At 35.5% G+C, this 21,224-nt stretch overlaps 1 protein-coding gene across 1 annotated transcript in view; it reads left to right on the forward strand.

Annotated features, from left to right (window-relative positions):
- Window positions 1-21,224, forward strand: part of LOC108664827 — a 48,699-nt gene that overhangs the window by 15,057 nt on the left and 12,418 nt on the right. The window contains exons 11-24 of the mRNA XM_018151521.2: window positions 3,186-3,245; window positions 3,448-3,544; window positions 4,064-4,146; window positions 6,456-6,530; window positions 6,712-6,809; window positions 7,380-7,713; window positions 8,025-8,150; window positions 8,790-8,893; window positions 9,473-9,585; window positions 10,851-10,919; window positions 13,213-13,388; window positions 14,794-14,949; window positions 18,763-18,909; window positions 19,235-19,371. Of these exons, the coding sequence (XP_018007010.1) occupies window positions 3,186-3,245; window positions 3,448-3,544; window positions 4,064-4,146; window positions 6,456-6,530; window positions 6,712-6,809; window positions 7,380-7,713; window positions 8,025-8,150; window positions 8,790-8,893; window positions 9,473-9,585; window positions 10,851-10,919; window positions 13,213-13,388; window positions 14,794-14,949; window positions 18,763-18,909; window positions 19,235-19,371 (1,775 nt within the window). The remainder of the gene's footprint in view (window positions 1-3,185; window positions 3,246-3,447; window positions 3,545-4,063; window positions 4,147-6,455; window positions 6,531-6,711; window positions 6,810-7,379; window positions 7,714-8,024; window positions 8,151-8,789; window positions 8,894-9,472; window positions 9,586-10,850; window positions 10,920-13,212; window positions 13,389-14,793; window positions 14,950-18,762; window positions 18,910-19,234; window positions 19,372-21,224) is intronic.

Consider the following 21,224-nt stretch of genomic DNA (forward strand, 5'->3'; position numbering starts at 1 on the left):
TTGCTTCAAGTGAAACGAAAAGAATATTCATGGGAATTAAAATGACTAGGTATTTTTTATTAATTTAATATTTTTAGCGCGAAAAGTAAGTGAAAACCCACCTTATTGTAGTTTTAAGTGAAACGAAAAGTATATTCTTAAGAAATAAAATAACTAGGTATTTTTTATTAGTTTAATATTTTTAGCGCGAAAATTAATCGTAAACGTACATTGGTGGAGCATGAAATCAGAAAAAACTGATAATATTTATGAGGTAAAATAAGTATGCGTACTATATTTGGCGCCATGTTGGCTGTCAAATGAATGTAAACGCTGCAACGAGGCTACTCGCATGAAATTGTGCTTTCTTGTAAAGTTGCTGGGCACTGCATATTATTTTGAAAATATTATATTGCTTTGATCAGCTTAGTCTATTGCGTTATATATTTCTAATTACTTAATAATAGTGACATTTTTCCATATGGCATTTAGTATAATTTTAATTAGCGCTTTTCACACCTTTGGGGATTTCTATGCAAATCTTAAACTTGAAACAAAGAAGTGTGTTATGGTGCCAAATATCAGTCCTGATATGATATAGATTGCAGTTCATTTTTATGTCCTCAATTTACAGGCGCTTGACGCATCTTAATTGATTGATGCTTCAGTTTTTCTAATTATTCTATTCTACGTTTAATCATGAACTATCGCTAATAAAAATTTGGTTTGCACCAAAGCAACGATTTTTATGCTTTTTAGTTGCATTCAAATCCCCACGCATTACGTTGATTTATATAATGAAAAGGCCGCTTTTAACCTGTGATCCTGATCATTGTCCACATTCCAACGATAATTGTTTTCAGTAACATGATCATCATTCGAAACTTCTGCAGTTATTGCCACATTTCTTCTTGTTTCTTATTAGCTTATTAATCAACGGCAATGTTGTTATGTTATATTATGTTATGTTACGTTATATTATGTTATATTATATTATATTATATTATATTAGGTTATGTTACGTTATACTATGTTGTTTGGAGACCCGCCCAAAAGCCAGTCGGCTGACGTGGTCATTGCATGCAGAGAAAGCCATAGCCATTGCCTCTATCATAGCCAGCGCTAGTAAATGCTATCAATAAACTGCTGCTGGAACTAGTTTATAGCGTCAATACTGATGTTTTATCGACGCATTGATCTACAGGCGCTTCATGCAGCTAATTTGCTAACAATTACAGGAAATTGCTACGCTTATCGTGCGAAGTCTTGTTCGATGTGCTAATCAACAGTTGTAATGGGGATTGATTGATATGCAAATAACGAAATACTAAACGTTTTAATCGTATTTAAAGTATTATAGCATCATTGATACGATGCCGTTCAGACAAAGATAATTGAATTCATCGATTTATTTCTCACTTCGTTATAAAAACGAAATTCATTGTTGGAACTCGTTGAACTTCGTCGTTTTGTTTGTCCATTCGTTATAATGACGAAATTTGTTAGAAATTAGTTTTGATCATTATTTCGTTATAATAACGTAATCATTTCAAAATTATGCGTTTAGTTTGAAATTTCGTTATAATGACTATATTCTTTGCTGGAATTCGTTGTTTAAATTCTTTGTTTAGTTTGTCATTGCCTTAAAATAATGAAATTCCTTGAAAATCCATTGTTTTGTTTTTGCCATTCCGCTATATACATATGGAATTCGTTGAAAATTCGTTTTTTAGTTGGTCATTTAGTTATGATAACGTAATTCGTTGTTGGAATCCATTGAAAATTCGTTGTTTTCTTCCTTATTTGTTAGCAAAGCTAACAATAAAGTCTTTGTTTGTTAACAAAGCTAAAAAACAAAGGCTACTTTGTTTTTGTTAGCAAAGCTAACAATAACAAAGTATATGTGATAACCTCCCTAAAGCAAAACCCCCGAGCGTTAACTCATCTTGCGCCTGCCACGAGCCTCTCGATGAGCGCAACGATCTGTACGTCGCGCGTCTCGCCATTGATCTTCATACCGGACCTGCCGTGTCACAAACTAGGGCCATTTTTTAGCTCTTCGTCCTGAGAGTTGGCACTTTGCTATTAATTCTGTGAGATGTCTTCTGGTCCTTGCTTTGTTTTTCTTTCTCTGCGTCATGTTTGGGGGGAACTATTTTCGCCTATATTATCTATGTAATATATTATCTATGTATCACTTATTATCTATCTATCGCCTACACGTTAAAACTTGACATTTAGATTTTTTTACAGGAAATTTTTTTCCAGTTTTTTATAAATTTCTGCATGCGTTTGATATTATGATGGGACGCGTGTTTTTATCGATTTTCCCCAAGTGTTTGTATGTAGCAAAATTATCTCGAATAGCTTTTGCCTGGCAGTAAGCCGTAAGCTTCATGAGGTGGCATTCCACCGCTTACTATTTTATAAGCGCAACGCTAGTCGACATAATACTTCATTCATTCACCCGAATGAGCTTCATTCATTCACCGGCTGTTTGGATTCGCATAAACCGGCTTAGTTTTTTATTATATAACATTTTTTTCCTGTCCAACAATAATATTCCTACCTAAATTAATTGCAGGTCTGTTCTTACCTGACTTGTTGTAATGATATAATTCACTGAAGAACATAGGTACAAATTGGTTCTATTATTTAGGTTGTTTTGCATTTATTCTTAACCGTTTTATAGGATTTACATTTCTCGAACTTTCTTTCCCTATATTTCTCACTTTTAAGATAGTTCTATGAATTTATGAGGAGTGTGCCGTTCTATTGAGCGAACAATATTTCTAGAATGTTTGCTGTCAATAAAACAGGCGCAGTTAAAGTTTAAATGTCGGATTAGAACTTCGTGGCCGCACGCAACGTCCGCTTTTAAGGAATCAATTTCTCTCCTAACGCAAACTGTAATAAATCTTCAACGACATCAATTAAGATCAATGTTGGAAATTTTGCATTCATGTGAAACCTTCTCATAATTTTTCAGTTGGATTGTTGGGTATTGCGTATTGGACGGTGATAATTGGGTGCGAAAATACATTGATATTTCATTGCCTTGTGGGTTCGACTATATTTTAGAAGTCTATTTAGATTGATTGCTTGCCAATGTACAATTCAATGCATGAAGGCGTTTGCTTGTCTCATGAGGATCGTTCGATTTTATTGTTCTTTATAAGATTGAATCTTGTTTATCTTTATTCAAGATGGCAACGGGCTTCAACCACTATCCTGGCGTATCGTCAGTCATGGATCAGTCAGAGTCGGTGAGTGACATGCAGAGACCGGACATGCAGAGAGCAGATATGCAGAGACCAGATATGCAGAGACCAGATATGCAGAGACCAGATATGCAGAGACCAGACATGTAGAGACCNGACTTGCAGAGACCGATATTAGGTGAAAACACTCGTCATAAAGTATGAAATATTTATGTTTAGATAATTTTTAATCGTTTGTTAACTGCATGTCAAGCATGGAGAGGCTGAGCAGTCGCCGGAAATGAAGCTCCTGTTGAAGTTGTTCACCTCGGAGGTCTTCTTGCCTGTGGACTTCGCCAAGTTCGGTGCGGTGTTTTCTACCCATTGCTTAAAATAAGTTTTGATTTTACAGAGCTAAATTCATTTAAATTAGCAAGCACCCTGTGTATTTAATTACCTGCTTATACGTTCGCTAAGTTTTTTGTCATAATAAGGCTCGTTAGAGTTCTAATATTGCAGCTAGTGGCTGTTACACGCTGTCACCATTAACTTGCCAATCGGGATTGCATAACTGAATTGTTTCCCATGTAAAATGTATTATATTTTTGAGAACTAAATAGCATTTCTTATTTGAGAATAAAAATGGTGATTTTATGCCTTAATACTCATGTATTGCGGCAATAATATTCTAGTCAGTGGCTTCTGTCCATTGTCGCGGTTAACATGTGATTTGCGATTATGCAATTTCGCTTGTAAAGATTATTATAGTTTTTTATGAGGAAATTAACATTTCGGATTAATAATGGTAATTGGTGGTATGTTACCAAATTGTTTCAATTATAATATTATTATTACATAATAATAATTATGTTAATTGATTGCAGGCATTGGTCCACACTCATCTTGCCCGTTGTGCGAGTTGTTGTGGTACAAGATGGGACCGTGTGGTACTGGTGAGGTACACGAGGTAAATAAACTACTTCATGACCACGCAATTCAGATAAACATTCATTTATCAATGTAGCCCATCAATGAAAAGTTTTTCTTTTCGCTAGTGATGAGCAAAATCGAAATCACAACAGGTCATAATTTTAAAAGCCAGCTCCGAAAATGTACAGTCCATGTCTCGCAGTAAGCTGTTATCGAGTTTATGTTATTATTTGCGGCTGAAACATGAAATGCAGATATCTGAATGATCTACCTTGCATATTCAACATGGTTAATGTTTTTTGGGGTTGAAGTATATTTTACAACATAGTTATGGGCCTGTACCAAATATATTGACAATACGGTAGACGGTAGTTCATTTTCTTTAAAACTGTTTATCTCTTTTGAAAACTTCTTATTTCTGTGGTTACAAGCATTTTTGAAGTCAGTTTCACTCATTTCATTCAGTAAAAGTGAAGGCTCCTATTTTACAACACTTCTCTTTAACTTCATTTCTTGTTTTTTGTTTGTTTGTCTGCTACAAATCTTGTAATCGAAATTTAACACACTTCTACTTATCCTATCGATCTGAAATTTTGCACACTTGTGTAAAGTTGGAGACAATGCATGAATCAAATGTTGAAATAAATGATTTTAAAATTAAATTTTTTTTTCAATATTAAAAAATTGAAAAAATAATTTTGTCAGCTAGAAATCTTATAACTGATATTTGACACACTTTTTCCTGTCTAATTGATCTGAAATTTTGTCTAATTGATCTGAAATGAAGTCAGAGGCAATGCATGAATCAATTAATAGAATAAATAATTTTGAAGCAAAATTTATATATTAAAAAAATTTATGTATTAAAATAATTGAAAAATTAATTTTTTAATATTCGAAAATTAAATGAGAAATTCATTGTACATCTGTAAGATTGGAGACACTGGATTCTTTGGAAGTGTTGTCTTTAAAAAGTAATTTTTAAACGTATATTATTTTATTCTAAGGAATATTGAAATTCAAGGCTTAAATAAATAACACAGGAAAGCTCAAGCTCCCCATTATGTTGGGGACCACCAGGTTCGCATGAACTGTTGTCATGAATAAAAGTCCTTTCTGGTCAACATATACTTGAAATCCAACACCACAACACAGATATAAAATTAGGCAAGGTTACAAAGTTCGTCGAGACAATCTGGAACAAGACATATTTAGGCCGAATAGAGGGATCCTTTCTGTCCGCTCTCTAAAATCCGAATGAATCCGTTCGTACGACACTCGTCAGCAAAGCTACGATTCTCTCTAAAACAATCTTACAATTTTTCACATCCTAATTAAAATATATCCTTTTCCTATACACCATACATCAAGATAATACACATTATTGATCCTCAATAATTAACCTAGCCCTCTACATATTGCCCCCCACCAAGTGCAATACCCAATTGCACTTGAAAAAAACCTTATCAATAGACAATACAAGAGCATTTGTGTAGAATCACGTATATCTTTACACTATTTACAATACAGAATGAACCGGATTATGTACATAATTTCCATAGGTCTTTTATTAATAAACTAAGTTTCTAAAAATCGTGCTAAACATCAAGCTCTAATAAATTTGTACTAATAATTTAAAACATCACAGTCGGGTATACATCTTATACTCTAGTGTTCTTGGTTGTACCCGAGGATACTCGGTCACTGGACCATGAGAACGTGTAGTCCTGCGATACAAGGACGCATCAGTAGGTAGTTCCAACAACACATCAGATGCTTCGTTGATAACCAGATCGTTTACTCTTGATTCTAACGGACTTCTACGTTGCCAAGTGTCTTTGTTCAATCTAAAATTTGTTACATTCTCTCTAACACTTTTCACATGACTTGATATATATTCTTGATAAAATACTAGATCGCGTGTCACTTTCGCTTGCATCTTCTGACGTTAATACATCAGAAACATCTTTCACCCACTCACCATTCAAGATTTGTGACACTGTACTAATCCTATCCACAAGCTCCTCTTGCACTGACAATGATTGTTCAAGCCATAAGAAGAAACTAGAGTCGCCGGTCAATGTACTATTAGTCTGTCGCGACTCACAAACACCAATAGGCGAGAAACGGTCAGTTATATCTAAAACATTCCTGTCTAACATAAACATCGGAGTTGATAGCTTAAATTGATTGTCGGCAGGTATACCGTTCAACATTACTTCTGCATTCTAATCGTCAAAACTCCAATTTATCGCTCTTTGTTCCAGAACCAGGTCGTCGTATAACATTATTGGATATTAGAATATCAATAATATAATTGAAATATATAATGCGTTTACTGCGCAGTCGCTGCACTTCAGGGAGCTGGCGTCTGTAGAAGCATTCCTGCCTAACGAGATGGGTCTGCCTGTTCTGGCTGAGGTGAGGCTACAGAACTTCAGTTGCTACATAATCAAGTATTTTTGCATTATTCTACGTCTATTTTTATTCTCTTTGTCGTCCATTACTTTCTCAATTAGAAAGTACAAGTCTTTTGAATAATATTAAAAAATACATATGTCCGTATGGATAATATATGTCAATACATATGTCCTCGCCCCAGCTGCTGAGCCCCACTGTGCTGTACACCAACTCGTCCGTGTCAGGCTCCTCGTGCCGCCAGCCCTTCACTGGCAACTTCAGCCTCAACACAGACATCAAGTGAACAACCTCATTCATGTTTTGAATACTTCTTGTAGAGTTACAATGGTGCTTTGGATGGCAGTAGGATTTGAAAAGGGGAATAGTTAAAACGATAGTATTAATTATAAATATGAAAAGAATCACTGATTCCAGTTGCTGAAGTCAACACAAACAAAGCAATGGAGTGTAGTTTAGCTTATTCATCGTTAGCAGAATTCTAAATAAAAGAAACGGATTTTTGAACATCCATCTCATTTTCATGCGATATCTTCCACAAATGCAATTGAGATTCACCACTGTGAACATATTTTTTTCCTTTTGATGATAATGGCGTGCCTGGGTTTTATATGATGCTTAGATTAATGTGAGATGGAACGTAGAGAAATGTTTTTCCTACAGACGCCTAAGCAAAGTGAAAGCGCGGGTGATAGGATCGTGACTGAGTTCTAGGTGAAGCTGAGATTAATGTGTAGAAGAACATATATTTTTTTCCTACAGACTGCTAAGCAAAGTGAAAGTGCGGGTGATAATACCGTGACTGAGTGTGGAATTAATGTGTGGAGGAATACATGATATTTTTTCCTACAGACTTGTAAGCAAAGTGAACTCGGTGCTGCGTGTGATGGTGCCCTGGCTGGGCAGCTCGCTGGCCGTGGGTATAGACACCGAGAAGACGCTCTCTTTGCCACTGCAACTGCAAGGATCTTTTGAGAAAGTTTACAAGGAATCAAGTGATTCTGAACCTGTACATGGCCGGAGTGTGAACTCTGCGCGTCTTCGAGAACAAGACGAGGAAGAACATGGCGCACAATGGACGTCACGACGTGCATCTTATCGTGACGACGAAGATGGAGATAAAAGTTATCAGCTTCCCCGTCGACTTTCTTTGCAGCTCGACATTCGACCGTCTCGTCAGGACGAGGTTACAAAATATCAACGATTATTTACGTATTTATTTATTCTCTACTCGGGCACAAATGTTCTTATGTGGGAACAAATTGACGTTAAAAAGAAATATATTTTATCAATACTCATGAGTTTACAAAATATTAATTATGAATTTTATCGTTTCGCTAGTTTACCAGTGGGGTAGAAAAAAAGGAAGAATTTCCAATCCGAATATTATTCCGAGAAGAAAAAAATCCTTTCTATGTCTGAAACCGAACAACACTCATTTTTGACATTTACAAGTTGATTGCACTTTAATACTGAATATTTATGATATGCCTGCAGATACCCGTTGTGTTCGTTCAAACCGTGCCACTCATCGTCATCAAGCCTCTTCGTCCTGGCAACGATGTCACCAAGCTGGAAAAGTTGCACGTCATCAGAAATGTGAACACGGAACCCATTTTACAGGTATTTTCAAATAATATCAAACTGCACAAATGCGGCGCAATCATACCAGCTCAGTTAAAATTATCCTTTCATCGAATTATGTAATGATGAATTACATTGTATGACGAATTAGGTAACGACGAATTTACCTAAAAACTGAAAAAATATTTTATATTTTAATTGAGCAACAGAAAATTTAGGTGCATTTAGCAAAGAAAAGAAAATGATGTGGCAAAAATAGTAGTCGAAAAATGAATGTTTTCTGGGCTAAAAACTATGTTGTTATGAGGTTTGTTCTGAGCTAAAAAGTATGTTGTTTTGATGCTTCCGAGGTTTTCCTACTCTACACAATCAATATCATGAATTCAGTTGGCATTTATTGCTAATTTTGCTATCGTGATTACGTTTGTATTTCTTCCTGTTAAGGTAGAACAAGCTTACGCTTTTTACCTTTTTTATCAAGCTTTTAATATCTTCTGCGTGCATCAATATGACTTGGAATTTTTTTTCGTATTATTCGCACATTTTGTACGTGTTATTAGCCATATTTAGAAAAATAATAAAATTGAATAAGAAATTGGTAGAATAGCAATTTTACAGAATTCTTATTCCGTTACAAATTTACGCGTTATTTTAAAATTAAATTATTTTTTATTGCAGACCATAGACCTCGGCTCCGAGTTGACCGGCAACAAAATATCCTTGTCATACGAAGGCGACTCGTCGTCTCCGTTCTCTTACAAGAAGATCATCGATTTCGTGAGGTGAAATCGAGGACCAGTCGTGTACTTGCTTTTTATGCTCGCTATTGTGGGACCGTTGAGTGTCCAGATCCTTTTTACGTTGTTTACACAATAGGTATAATGTTTAAATGATTATTTAACGTCATTTTAAGTCAATTATGAAATATTTTTATCCTTATGTCGTTAATTCATTAAATTCATTTCAAAATAATGTCATTGATGATGAAAATGGCTGCGAAATTATTAGCCCTTGATAAACAGGCTTCTTTGAATTTCAAATCTGATGGAAAACTGTGAATTATTAGCCTTATGATACCTATTAAATTCGTGCACAATATTTTAAGGACGTTTAGCCTTGTGGAAAATAGATAAATAACCTCTAAAACGAATAATGCCCCCCAGAAAATACATTAAATTAACCTCACAATTCCTTAATTACGCATTATTCACTTAAATGTTCACCTGAATTATTCACTAATAATGTCCCCTTAAAAACTCAATAAATGCACCTCACAATTCCCAAATTGCGCATTATACAGTGAATGCACTAAAATGTTCAGCTGAATGCAACTCCTGATCTTGCCTGCTGTCACCCACCAGGTCGCCGGCTGAGGTCGTCACGTTGTTGGGGGCGCGCGACGCTAAGTTCGAGCGCAGCGTGCTGAGCTTAGCGCCTGCCACCGAGTCCTCTACGAGCGTCCTGCTCACGCTAGGTCAGCATGGCGTGTGTACATTTGTTACGTCCTAAAAATCTTTATATGTCTGATTATTCTATGGATTTGCATCGATTACATTTTTCGATGCATTTTTTCTCTGGATATGCATCGATTGCATTTTCGATGCATTTTTTTTCTTTGGATATGCATCGATTGCATTTTCGATGCATTTTTTTTCTTTGGATATGCATCGATTGCATTTTCGATGCATTTTTTTCTTTGGATATGCAACGATTGCATTCTTCGAGGCATTTTTTCTTTGGATATGCAACGATTGCATTTTTCTAGGCATTTTTTCTTTGGATTGGCATCGATTGCATTTTTCGATGCATTTTTTCTTTAGATATGCATCGATTGCATTTTTCGATGCATTTTTTCTTTGAAAATGCATCGATTTACTAAGGTTTTAATTTTCCTTTTATAGGCTGACATAAGGGAGCGAAACTCAGGTCGCAAATTCTGCTTGAAAATTTGCCATTTATAAGCTGACATGAGGGAGCTTAACTTATTCTCAGGTAGTTTAGGTGTACTGCACGATCATCTTTTTACATCAAGTTAGCATTAGTTATGCAGATTCGCTCCAACCTTTAAATCAATACATGTGAACATTTACTCGCTGTAAGTTATCATCACCTGTATAAATTCTCTACAGCTTTTAACTCAACACAGAGCAGCAGTACTATCAGTGAGCATTTTACTAGAGAATGTAATAAGGCTTATCGATCAAAGCGTTTTAGATTAATGCTGCCTGCATGGTGGAACTTGCGAACACATCGTTGGAATTCATTTGTTCTATTGTCTTTTGTGAGTTGTAATAGTCTTCAAAGAATACAACTGTTATTACAAACAACTATACAACTGTTATACAGCTGTATACGACTGTTATTACAAAACTGATATTAAAATTACGATAATTTATATATTTTCTTTATTGAATGATAACTATTAAATCTTGATGATTTTATTTGAAATTCATTTGATTTGATTGTGTTTCCGTAGAGGAGATGTACTTCTAATCAAAACACCCTGGGATGTTTCAGCAAAAATGATTATGATGCGCATTAAATTTTCTAATTGATTAAGATGCTGAGATAATTGTCAAAAGGAAAATATTATTTGAATAACTTAAGGTAATTGGTATTGGTAAATTGAGGTAACTTAAGAAATAATGCTCGCTTAATACCGTAAAATATCACATTCATTTGTATTATACCTGAGGTTAGTATTTCCGTATAGTATTACCTTCACTTCATTGTTTCCAGATACCAGCGGCTACACACCTATTGACTCCTTGGCCGGCCAAGGGACGGAGTGTCACATTAACAACGAAGGTAAAAATCATCAGACAGACACATCAAAAACTTAACTAATGCATTCAATGTTCTTATCGCTTCCATGAAGTCCCGATTCTCATTTTTAAATTTTCAGCGTGATAACCCTTACTTTGTGGTCAATCGACATCCAAATACTAATTTTGCAACACAAAATTATATAACCCTGAAATGAAAAGAGAAAATTTAGAGTAACTAATTTTAAGGCAACTAAATTACTCTATAAACACTCCACTCACGAAAGTGGTATTCGAGAGACGCTGAAATATTACATTGAATTACATTTCCTTTCTGATGAGAACGACGGAGTAATATTTATATCTTTGACAGAAATTTTGTTCCATATAATTGACGGTTAGTAAGAAACTCGTATTAAGCAAAAAAAGTTACTTTAGCCATTCAGCCCCAATTATTTGGTTTACATTTAAAGGTGAATGGAGTTTTTGAAATTGGATTTATGATCATATTTTTTATCTAATTCCAGTCGCTATACTTGCAAGGATTTTAACAGGCAATCTTGGTGCAATAAAACCGTCACTCTTCTCGAACCACATGATTTGTGGAGCGCCTCCCACTCGTTCTTCAGTCAGAATTTCGGAAATTTATTATTTGTATTCCCGCCTCCTTCCCCATGCCAATACTCCACCTCCTTCCCCATGCCAATACTCCCCCTCCTTCCCCATGCCAATACTCCCCCTCCTTCCCCATGCCAATACTCCACATGCCAATACTCCCCCTCCTTCTCCATGCCAATACTCCCCCTCCTTCCCCATGCCAATACTCCACCTCCTTCCCCATTCCAATACTCCACCTCCTTCCCCATGCCAATACTCCCCCTCCTTCTCCATGCCAATACTCCCCTTCCTTCCCTATGCCAATACTCCACCTCCTTCCCCATGCCAATACTCCCCTTCCTTCCCTATGCCAATACTCCACCTCCTTCCCCATGCCAATACTCCACCTCCTTCCCCGTGCCAATACTCCACCTCCTTCCCCGTGCCAATACTCCATCTCCTTCCCCGTGCCAATACTCTACCTCCTTCCCCGTGCCAATACTCCACCTCCTTCCCCATGCCAATACTCCACCTCCTTCCCCATGCCAATACTCTACCTTCTTCCCCATGCCAATACTCCACTTCCTTCCCCATGCCAATACTCCACCTCCTTCCCCATGCCAATACTCTACCTCCTTCCCCGTGCCAATACTCCACCTCCTTCCCCGTGCCAATACTCCACCTCCTTCCCTGTGCCAATGCTCCACCTCCTCATGGCCTCGCTAATTATAAAATTTTACGAATGGTTTCCGTCATTTATCATTAATCCTCTATGGCTCCAAATGTCTGGAATATTGTACCGATTATTTACTGACTACTAATAGGTTTGGTTATAAATGGGCCACTCAATACATTCTTTGTTTTTTTCTTGAGTGAATTGCTTGAAATAATTTACATTATTTTATGGAATTGATTTTAAGTTTTAGTGTCAGTGAGTGGAGACTCCGTTGGTGTTGGCAGGCAATGTTTCTGCTGTTAGTTTATTGCTTAGAAGCATTACAGTTCATCCTTTTCAATTCATCCAGTTCAATTGATTTTAAAATATCATTATTGAAGTCAACATTGGCATTTTCAATGAGTTAGTTTGTCGTTAACGTCTTTTTATATTTTTAATTAATCATTGTATTAAAAATCTCGTACTATTTCAAAATGCCAATCAAATGGTCACATGCACTTTAAAAATTTGTTATGCATTGATATTCTTTCATTGAGAGTAACCAAGAATCACTGAAAAATCTCAATTTGTCTCATACATTTGGTTTATATTATAATATTTTTAAATTCGTATTGATTCATAAATGTTGCATTTTGCAATTTATTTTTACTTTTGGGCTTGTAAATACCTACAAATTTGCTCTCAAAGTTTCCTCTTATATGCAAGCAATTCCCTGTAAGCCCCATCGCAGTAAATTAAACATTCTGTGTAATCCCCGGGGAGTTGTTTTTCTGCGAAGTCTTTTCTTCGATGCTGCTTCTCTGACGCGTGATTTTTAGGAATTTTCATTGCATTCTTTCCTGAGTGCTCACGAATGGCTTGCCTATCAAACCATATCACAGCTACATCGTGAAACCCATACATTCAAAGTGCAAAACTCCTTAAATGTGCGAATTTATTTTATATGAAAACCGACTAGTCTTAAATATTAATGTCACCTGGTACAATTGAATTGCAATGTTCATAGTAATTTTTAATAATGATTTCAATAATTTTGATGCTAACATTGACCGGACTTGAACAGGACAATTGGTGTGCCCGTATCCTGCGAAGGTCACAGTGACAGCTCAAGTGAAGTTCCCAAGCGGGAGCTCCATGAGCACCGAGCTGACATTATACCAACCTGCTCTCCTAGACCAGCTCTATAACTCAAGCCTCATGGCCATCACTTTCCAGTCTTCCGGCAAATATTCATCTAAGGTCAGGACTCGGGAATTGCAACAACACTAACCAATACTAACTAATTTTAATTAGGTATGTATCAGAATAATCTAGGGTATATTTTAATATTGAGACAATACTTACATCCTCTTGAAAAGCTCTATAAATCTATGCCTAAGTTCAAGCACATTTGAGTCTGAGGGCATCATTATTGAGGGCTTCTGGGTTGGGCGTTTTGGTTTTCAGTATTCATATAGTCAATAGAAATTTAAAAGCGAAGAAAACTCCACAAAAATTCAGCATTTCTCTATTGAAAACGTTTCGGAGACCAGCTCCATCATCAGTTAGATAAATCTAAAACGCAAATACAGTCAGAAAATTAATAAAGTTTCGGGTCATAAGAAAAAACAACAGAAGTTAAAACCTAAATTTACAGGCAAAGGGCAGAATAATAAAGAAATCCTATATATTCACAATTTCCAATGGATTAGAACTGTAGGCAGCATTTAAACTAGGTTCTCTTTAAAAATATACAATGATTCCAAAATGCGCAGATCGGAAGCACCAGAACTATAAGCTAAAACCTTAAAGTCAGTGTCGGACACCGGAACGTTGCACTGTTCGGCGTGAGTGCGCACAGCCGAATGAGGAGGGCGCGATAGTAACTGCCCAGTTCTATAACTCAGTTCCGGTGTCCGACACTGACTTTAAGGTTTTAGCTTATAGTTCTGGTGCTTCCGATCTGCGCATTTTGGAATCATTGTATATTTTTAAAGAGAAGCCTAGTTTAAATGCTGCCTAAAGTTCCTATTAATTAGAAATTGTGAATAGATAGGTATTTCCTTATTATTCTGTCCTTTGCCTGTAAATTTAGGTTTTAACTTCTGTTATTTTTGTTATGTTTTTTCCTATGACTCCAAACTTTATTAATTTTCTGACTGTATTTGTGTTTTAGATTTATCGAACTGACGATGGAGCTGGTCTCCGAAACGTTTTCAATAGAGAAATGCTGAATTCTTGTGGAGTTTTCTTTGCTTTTAAATTTCTAGTAAATCTGCGATTCAAGCAATCTAGTGACTTCATATTGTAAAATTCTGAACCCTTCATGTATTATTATCCGCCTGCAATATGTTGATTAAAAATTAAAATTGTTGTTTGTTGTTGAAATATCACCTGTTTTATGTTTCTTGTTAAAAGGTCAGAATTTCTTTTGATTCTTCTTGGAATATCGCTTTTCCCTCGTTTCTTATTGAAATACCACCTTTCCCTCGTTGAAATATCACCTCTTCTCTCTTTTTTAAATACTACCTTTTCTCTGTGTTTTCTTAAATAACACCATTTCTCTGTTTTCTTTTGTTGAAATATCACATTTTCTCTTCATTTTGGTGGAATATCACCTTTTCTCTGGTTTCCTAATGACCCACTTGGCACCCACGACCTGCAGGTGCAGATACTAGGCAACCTGACGCGCCCCGTGCCGCTGTCGCTGCCGCAGCTCTCTGAGTGGCTGGCCGCTGAGCGCTGCCTCAACGCCTCCGCCAGCCTCGCCGTCTACACCGGACAACCGCAGCCTGATCTGCCTGCTGACTTCACTCTCCATGTCAGTTATTGAGTAATTCATTTAATAGTGGTTTAAGTTCAGTAGTGTTTATAAGATAAGTCACTTGTGTATCGCTGGGAGCTAATTTATAGGTATACAAGAATTGACAACGCCTTAACAGAATGCTATCTTCCACTTGATGTCAGTCCTGAAACCATTTATTAGTGTTTTAAATTTAGAAATGTTTTAAGACATGCTAATTTTGTAGCTCTGGAGGCTTAACGTAAGGAAATTCATTTGGGGAGTTAAACATTCTAAATTAATTTAATTCCATACACAGGTGACGATTTTCACTATGGAATAAACTTTAGGCAATCAATTTAAAAATGACCATTTATGGGTTTTGTTTCCTCCGTCAAATTGGCTTCATGCTGGCGCCACTACATACCCGCTCAGTTAATTAATATTCGGGGCAGAAGTCTGTTCCAAACAAAGCAACAGAGCAGGTTTGCACCAGGTTAAAACATGCCGGCCGCATACCAGGAGGTTACAGCATCGTCGGAGGCGAACGATCTATAAAAAATAAATATATCTATAAGTATAAAATACAAGTAATGCATAATTTATAATCATAATAGCTGAGTCACAATCAGATAAAGAGGTCAAACTTTGAATAATAGATTTTTACGGGTTCGACGTTTCTTGTTTTAAATTTTTTTTCCGAAAATAATTTCTTGCAAAGGATGAATGAGTCGATGTCAATGCTGCGCAAGCTTCAAGAAATAGACATAGCAGCTACAATGGAGCTTTGAAATGTCTTCCCTATTTTAATGAAATTAAATTTTAGATTGGGGTATCGAGACTGATAGCAATCGGCAGATATTTAGCGGCGATATTACTCATTTCCAAGAGAAATGACTTCCCTGAGCTTAAGTTTATAATTTTCCCCCTCACGGCGTCCAAACTGAAGGCATTGTGACACGGGAAAGATTGAAGGAAGTAGCAATGGCGTCTAGCCGAGTATTTGTTTGAAGCCATCTTGTCACGTCAAGTATTTGTTTGAAGCCATCGTAGAACGTCGAGTGTTTGGCGTGAGCTCCAGTCTTGCTCTGAGCTTAATGAGGCGGCGTTCTCGACTTCCTACTTGCTGCTTACAATTCAAACACAAAATAACTTTCTATCAAATGAGAAGTTATCGAAGTTGCGAACTGATTCCGACGCTGCTCTCCAATTTCTTCTGTTAATCAAGAAACTTAGCGGCTGTTTTGTTGGTTCGAGGCATTGTGCTGCGTGTTAACTTTAATCTGCTAATCGCTTTGTTCGTTCGAGGGTTCAATTCATTATTCTTCATTAACAAATACGAATATATGAATATTCTTCATATGTGATTTTGCGAAACTATTCCATGTTAGTTTCTCAGCGAGGTGATGTCTGATCAAAACGGCGATGGCTCTTTGAATGCTTCTTATATTTTTTTTCATTATTTTATTAGTAATGTGAAATGATCAAGATCAATCGGCGATGTGGTCGAATACTAAACTCACTTACACGTTCACAGTAAATGGTAATTTCAACCTCAATAACTCTTCACTCAGCACCATAACAAATGTTCACCCTGTACAAAATTAAGTGCATAAACTTCATATATCACTTATGTTTATTTAAATGGTGTTCCTTAGCTGAAATTTTCTCAATACCTTCATTGTTATTTCCCCCGATGTTCGTTGCTCAACGAGTCTTTCTTTAAATCTATAATTTACTGAACGATTCTCAATTTCTTCAATTGCGTGAACTGTTCATTTCCTTCCCCGATAAACCGAACTCACAGTTCAATAAAACTGAACTTCAGTTATCAAAGTTACGCACTTGTCGTTGGATTAGAGCGTATTTTGGGTGCCTGCTCTCTTTCAGCTTGATTGGTTTGTTGGCAAATTATTGCATTTTGCATCTTATGGGCACTTATGTCATCTTATGAAAGGAATATTTTTTGGATTCGTTGGGGATTTTCCATGAAAGTTTTCTAATAGGTCTGAAAGTTTTTTTTTTTTGTCCACTGGTAGTCGCTGGTGAAAAGTCAAACTGCCGTACCCGCAAGCACACAATTGGGTTATGGTTAGGCTTTGTTTCGTTTTAAATTTGTAATAATTTCATTTACGTTAGACATGAACAGGAATAATTTTGATACAAAATATTTTCTGGAAGAAAATTTTACTGTAAAAATTCTGACTTGCCTCAGAAAATCGGTTTTAATTTTCTGACCAGAAATTTCATTATGTGTCCACCACATGAAATACTTAGCTGCTGAAACCCGTCATGAATGCGTTATTCCAGTTCATTTAAAATTCATAACACTGCACTATTTGTTAACGAGTGGAACTGTTCCTGTACGCCTTGCTTTAAATGCATCAACGGTCAGGGTTCTCCTTCACCAAATCTTTCTACTCGTATAGAATTAAATAAATTCGTAATTAAGTCATTGTTCCTGTTAACACAATTCCTAATTAGATGATAGAACATATCGTCTAATTATAAATACACACAAATCAGATAGAACATAATCATTCTCTTCGAAAATCGATTATTGAGCAATGAAAGTCTTGCTATCGTTGGCTTTAAAATTAATGCCTGTTAAACATTAATGAACGTGCGAGCCGAATAATATTTCGCTCAACAACGCTGCACAAATATTGTCAAATTTATCATGCATACCTAAGTAAACGCAAAGGCACAAGCGTTAATACTAAACTCACCACCCGTCTTTCCATCTTTTAAGAACTTACATGCTTGCTTATTTAAGAGTCCAGCATTGAGTGAGCCGTTCAAAGGATCCAATGCTTTTTTGGGTGAATTCTTTTATGTTCACTTGTCTACTTCCAGCCCAAGCTCAAGCACGAACGCCGTTTTTTTTGTTATTTTAATTTTAATTCTTGTTGTGTGCAGAGTTCAGGAAGAGTATGGGTGCTGCTCATATCTTCTCATTCTGGTGTCAAATGACGTAATCAAGCTTAAATCAAACAGTTATAGTTTTTACTGACGACATTGTATAGTGAAGCTAGAGCTTTATTCGTTGTTCAATTATAACAAAACGTTGAGAAATACAGATTATTGATGACCCACTCATAAAAATATTTCCCATTTCGTAATCGGGAGGTGTCGTCTGAGGGAGTCTAAGTTTCATGCAGTCAATCATCTACCATGAGTCCAAATGCGTTATAAGTGGCAGAAGCTTGACTGGTTATGGGTTCTGTATGATTCTTGAACCAAACCACTTTTGCTCTTCGTGCTTTATCCTAATTTCCTAATCCTGTTCTTTGCAAAGTTTGCAACACGCCCTTGTCAATAAAGCATCTAATGAAATTGGAAGATGTCCAAGCTTATTCTGCTAATATAGGAAATAGTTATGGAGCCTTCATGTATCTTTCTTCTATCGAGCAACGAACAGGATATTGAACATTATCAGGGCCTTACGTTATTTTTAATGATACAAATCTCCACATTCATCGCATTATGGGCCCGGTAAGTAGTTGACTACAAATAAGAGCCTGGTATACCGTAATAAGCTGCAGTTTCCCTTGCATCTTGTTAGCAATTTCTTGCCTCATTAGCGCTGGAGTTCCAAACTCGGTCTGCAACGGGGCGGAAAAGTCTAATTGAGCTGGCAAACTTATCTCTAATTGCTCGGTAGCAAGCAAATTGTTTATCGATTTACTCATGATATCAGTACTCGATTGCTGATCCATCGCATTGAAGGTTGAGAGCAGCTTTGATACTTGTACCTATTGTATAATTACGTTTATGTATACATATTTCTGTACGGTACAATTTTCAAAATCATATTTTGTGTTCAATATTTTGATGCAATTCGACATCCAGGCCGTGGCGGGACTGACCCCAGAGCGGTCACAGCTGCTGCAGCGCAAGGCACAGTCTGCCTGCGCCGCCGACCTCCTCGAGCCCAGCGTCGCTCTGGACGGTCTGGCGGTCTATGATCTGATCGATGTAACAACTACTAACCCTGGTGTGAGTAAAACTCTATTTAAGTTTGTGTTCGGGCTAAATTGTATTAAGTCATCCGTACTGAATAGATGCTAGAGATCTTTTTGTGCAATACTTATAAACATATTTGCTCTTAGAGTGAGTCTCGGTATTTGATTCACTATCATGTAACAAAAGTGAATGAGTTTGATAGTAAATTTATTATAATTAAAAGTTTTTAAACTTTAAAATGTGTTATAATTAAAGGTAGTTAAACTATAAGTAAAACTCATTTAAGAGCCTTTCCTATTTCACATTATGAGAAATTACGTAATTTTCCACTTATTATATTTGTAATTTTGATACTCAGAATTTGAGTGTATTCTTGACGCCGTGCTGGCGAGCGATCAAGAACCACTTGTTTGCTGTGATGTATCCGAACGTCGAGCCTGTCTACGCATCCAGCGACGAGGACACGAGTCAGAGCGCTGCTCTGCACGCCAATCGGTGAGACATCTGGGATTGATTTTTTTAGAATTTAGATATTTTCTTCATAATTTGACTTTTGATCCTAATTTTAATATTTTTTCATAATTTGAATATTTTTTTTATCAATATTTGAATATATTTTTATAATTTGAATATTATTACAACACTTCTCTTTAACTTCACTTCTTGTCTGTCTGTCTGTCTGTCTGCTACAAATCTTGTAATCGAAATTTAATACACTTCTACTTATCCTATCGATCTGACATTTTGCACACTTGTGTAAAGTTGGAGACAATGCATGACTCAAATGTCAAAATAATTGATTTTAAAAATTAAATTTTTTTTTCAATATTAAATAAAAAATTTGAAAAAATAATTTTGTCAGCTACAAATCTTATAACTGATATTTGACACACTTTTACCTGTCTAATTGATCTGAAATTTTGCACACTTGTGTGAAGTCAGAGGCAATGCATGAATCAATTAATAGAATAAATAATTTTGAAAAAAAATTATATTTTAATAAAAATTTATATATTAAAAAAATTGAAAAATTAATTTTTTAATATTCGAAAATTGAATGAGAAATTCATGGTACATCTGTAAGATTGGAGACACTGGATTCTTTGGAAGTGTTGTCTTTAAAAAGTAATTTTTAAACGTATATTATTTTACAACACTTCTCTTTAACTTCACTTCTTGTCTGTTTGTCTGTCTGTCTGTCTGCTACAAATATTATAATCAAAATTTAACACACTTCTACTTATCCTATCGATCTGAAATTTTGCTCACTTGCGTAAAGTTGGAGACAATGCATGAATCAAATGTCAAAATAAAAGATTCTAAAAATTAAAAAAAAAATTTCACTATTAAAAAATTGAAAAAATAATTTTGTCAGCTACAAATTTTATAACTGATATCTGACATACTTTTACCTGTCTAATTGATCTGAAATTTTGCACACTTGTGTGAAGTCAGAGGCAATGCATGAATCAATTAATAGAATGATTTATTTTGAAAAAATTATATATTAAAAAAATTTCTATATTAAAAAAATTGAAAAACTAATTTTTTTAATTCGAAAATTAAATGAGAAATTCATTGTACGTCTGTAAGATTGGAGATACTAGATTCTTTGGAAGTGTTGTCTTTAAAAAGTAATTTTTAAACACATATTATTTTACATCAATTCTCTTTAACTTCACTTCTTGTATGTCTGTCTGCTACAAATCTTATAATCGAAATTTAACACACTTCTACTTATCCTATCGATCTGAAATTTTGCACACTTGCGTAAAGTTGGAGACAATGCAAGAATCAAGTGACAAAATAAATGATTTTAAAAGTTAAACTTTTTTATTTCAATATTAAAAAAATTAAAAAATAATTTTGTCAGCTACAAATCTTGTAATTGATATATGACACACTTTTACCTGTCCAATTGATCTAAAATTTTGCACACTTGTGTGAAGTCAGAGGCAATCAATTGACACAATACATAAATTTGAAAGAAAATTATATTAATAAAAATTTAAAAATTAATTTTTTTATTATTCGAAAATAAAATGAGAAATTCATTGTACATCTTTAACATTGGAGACACTTGATTCTTAAGAAGTGTTGTCATTAAAAAGTAATTTTTGAACGTATATTATTTATAATTGGATTTTTTTTTACATTTCTATAGCTTTTTTATTTGGATGAAGACTTGTGGCGCCGGAAGCACGTTCCAGCGTGAGCTCTGTCAAAGACTTTATGGTAGAACGACCCAGGCGAATGTTAGAAGCATGAATTTAAACTGGGTCCATAATCAGGAATATTAATTTGTGAAATGCTCATAAATGAAAATAATGTATTTGCGAGTTTATTAG

Source organism: Hyalella azteca, unplaced genomic scaffold, assembly GCF_000764305.2.
Source record: "Hyalella azteca isolate HAZT.00-mixed unplaced genomic scaffold, Hazt_2.0.2 contig7099, whole genome shotgun sequence".
Lineage (NCBI taxonomy): Eukaryota > Metazoa > Arthropoda > Malacostraca > Amphipoda > Hyalellidae > Hyalella > Hyalella azteca.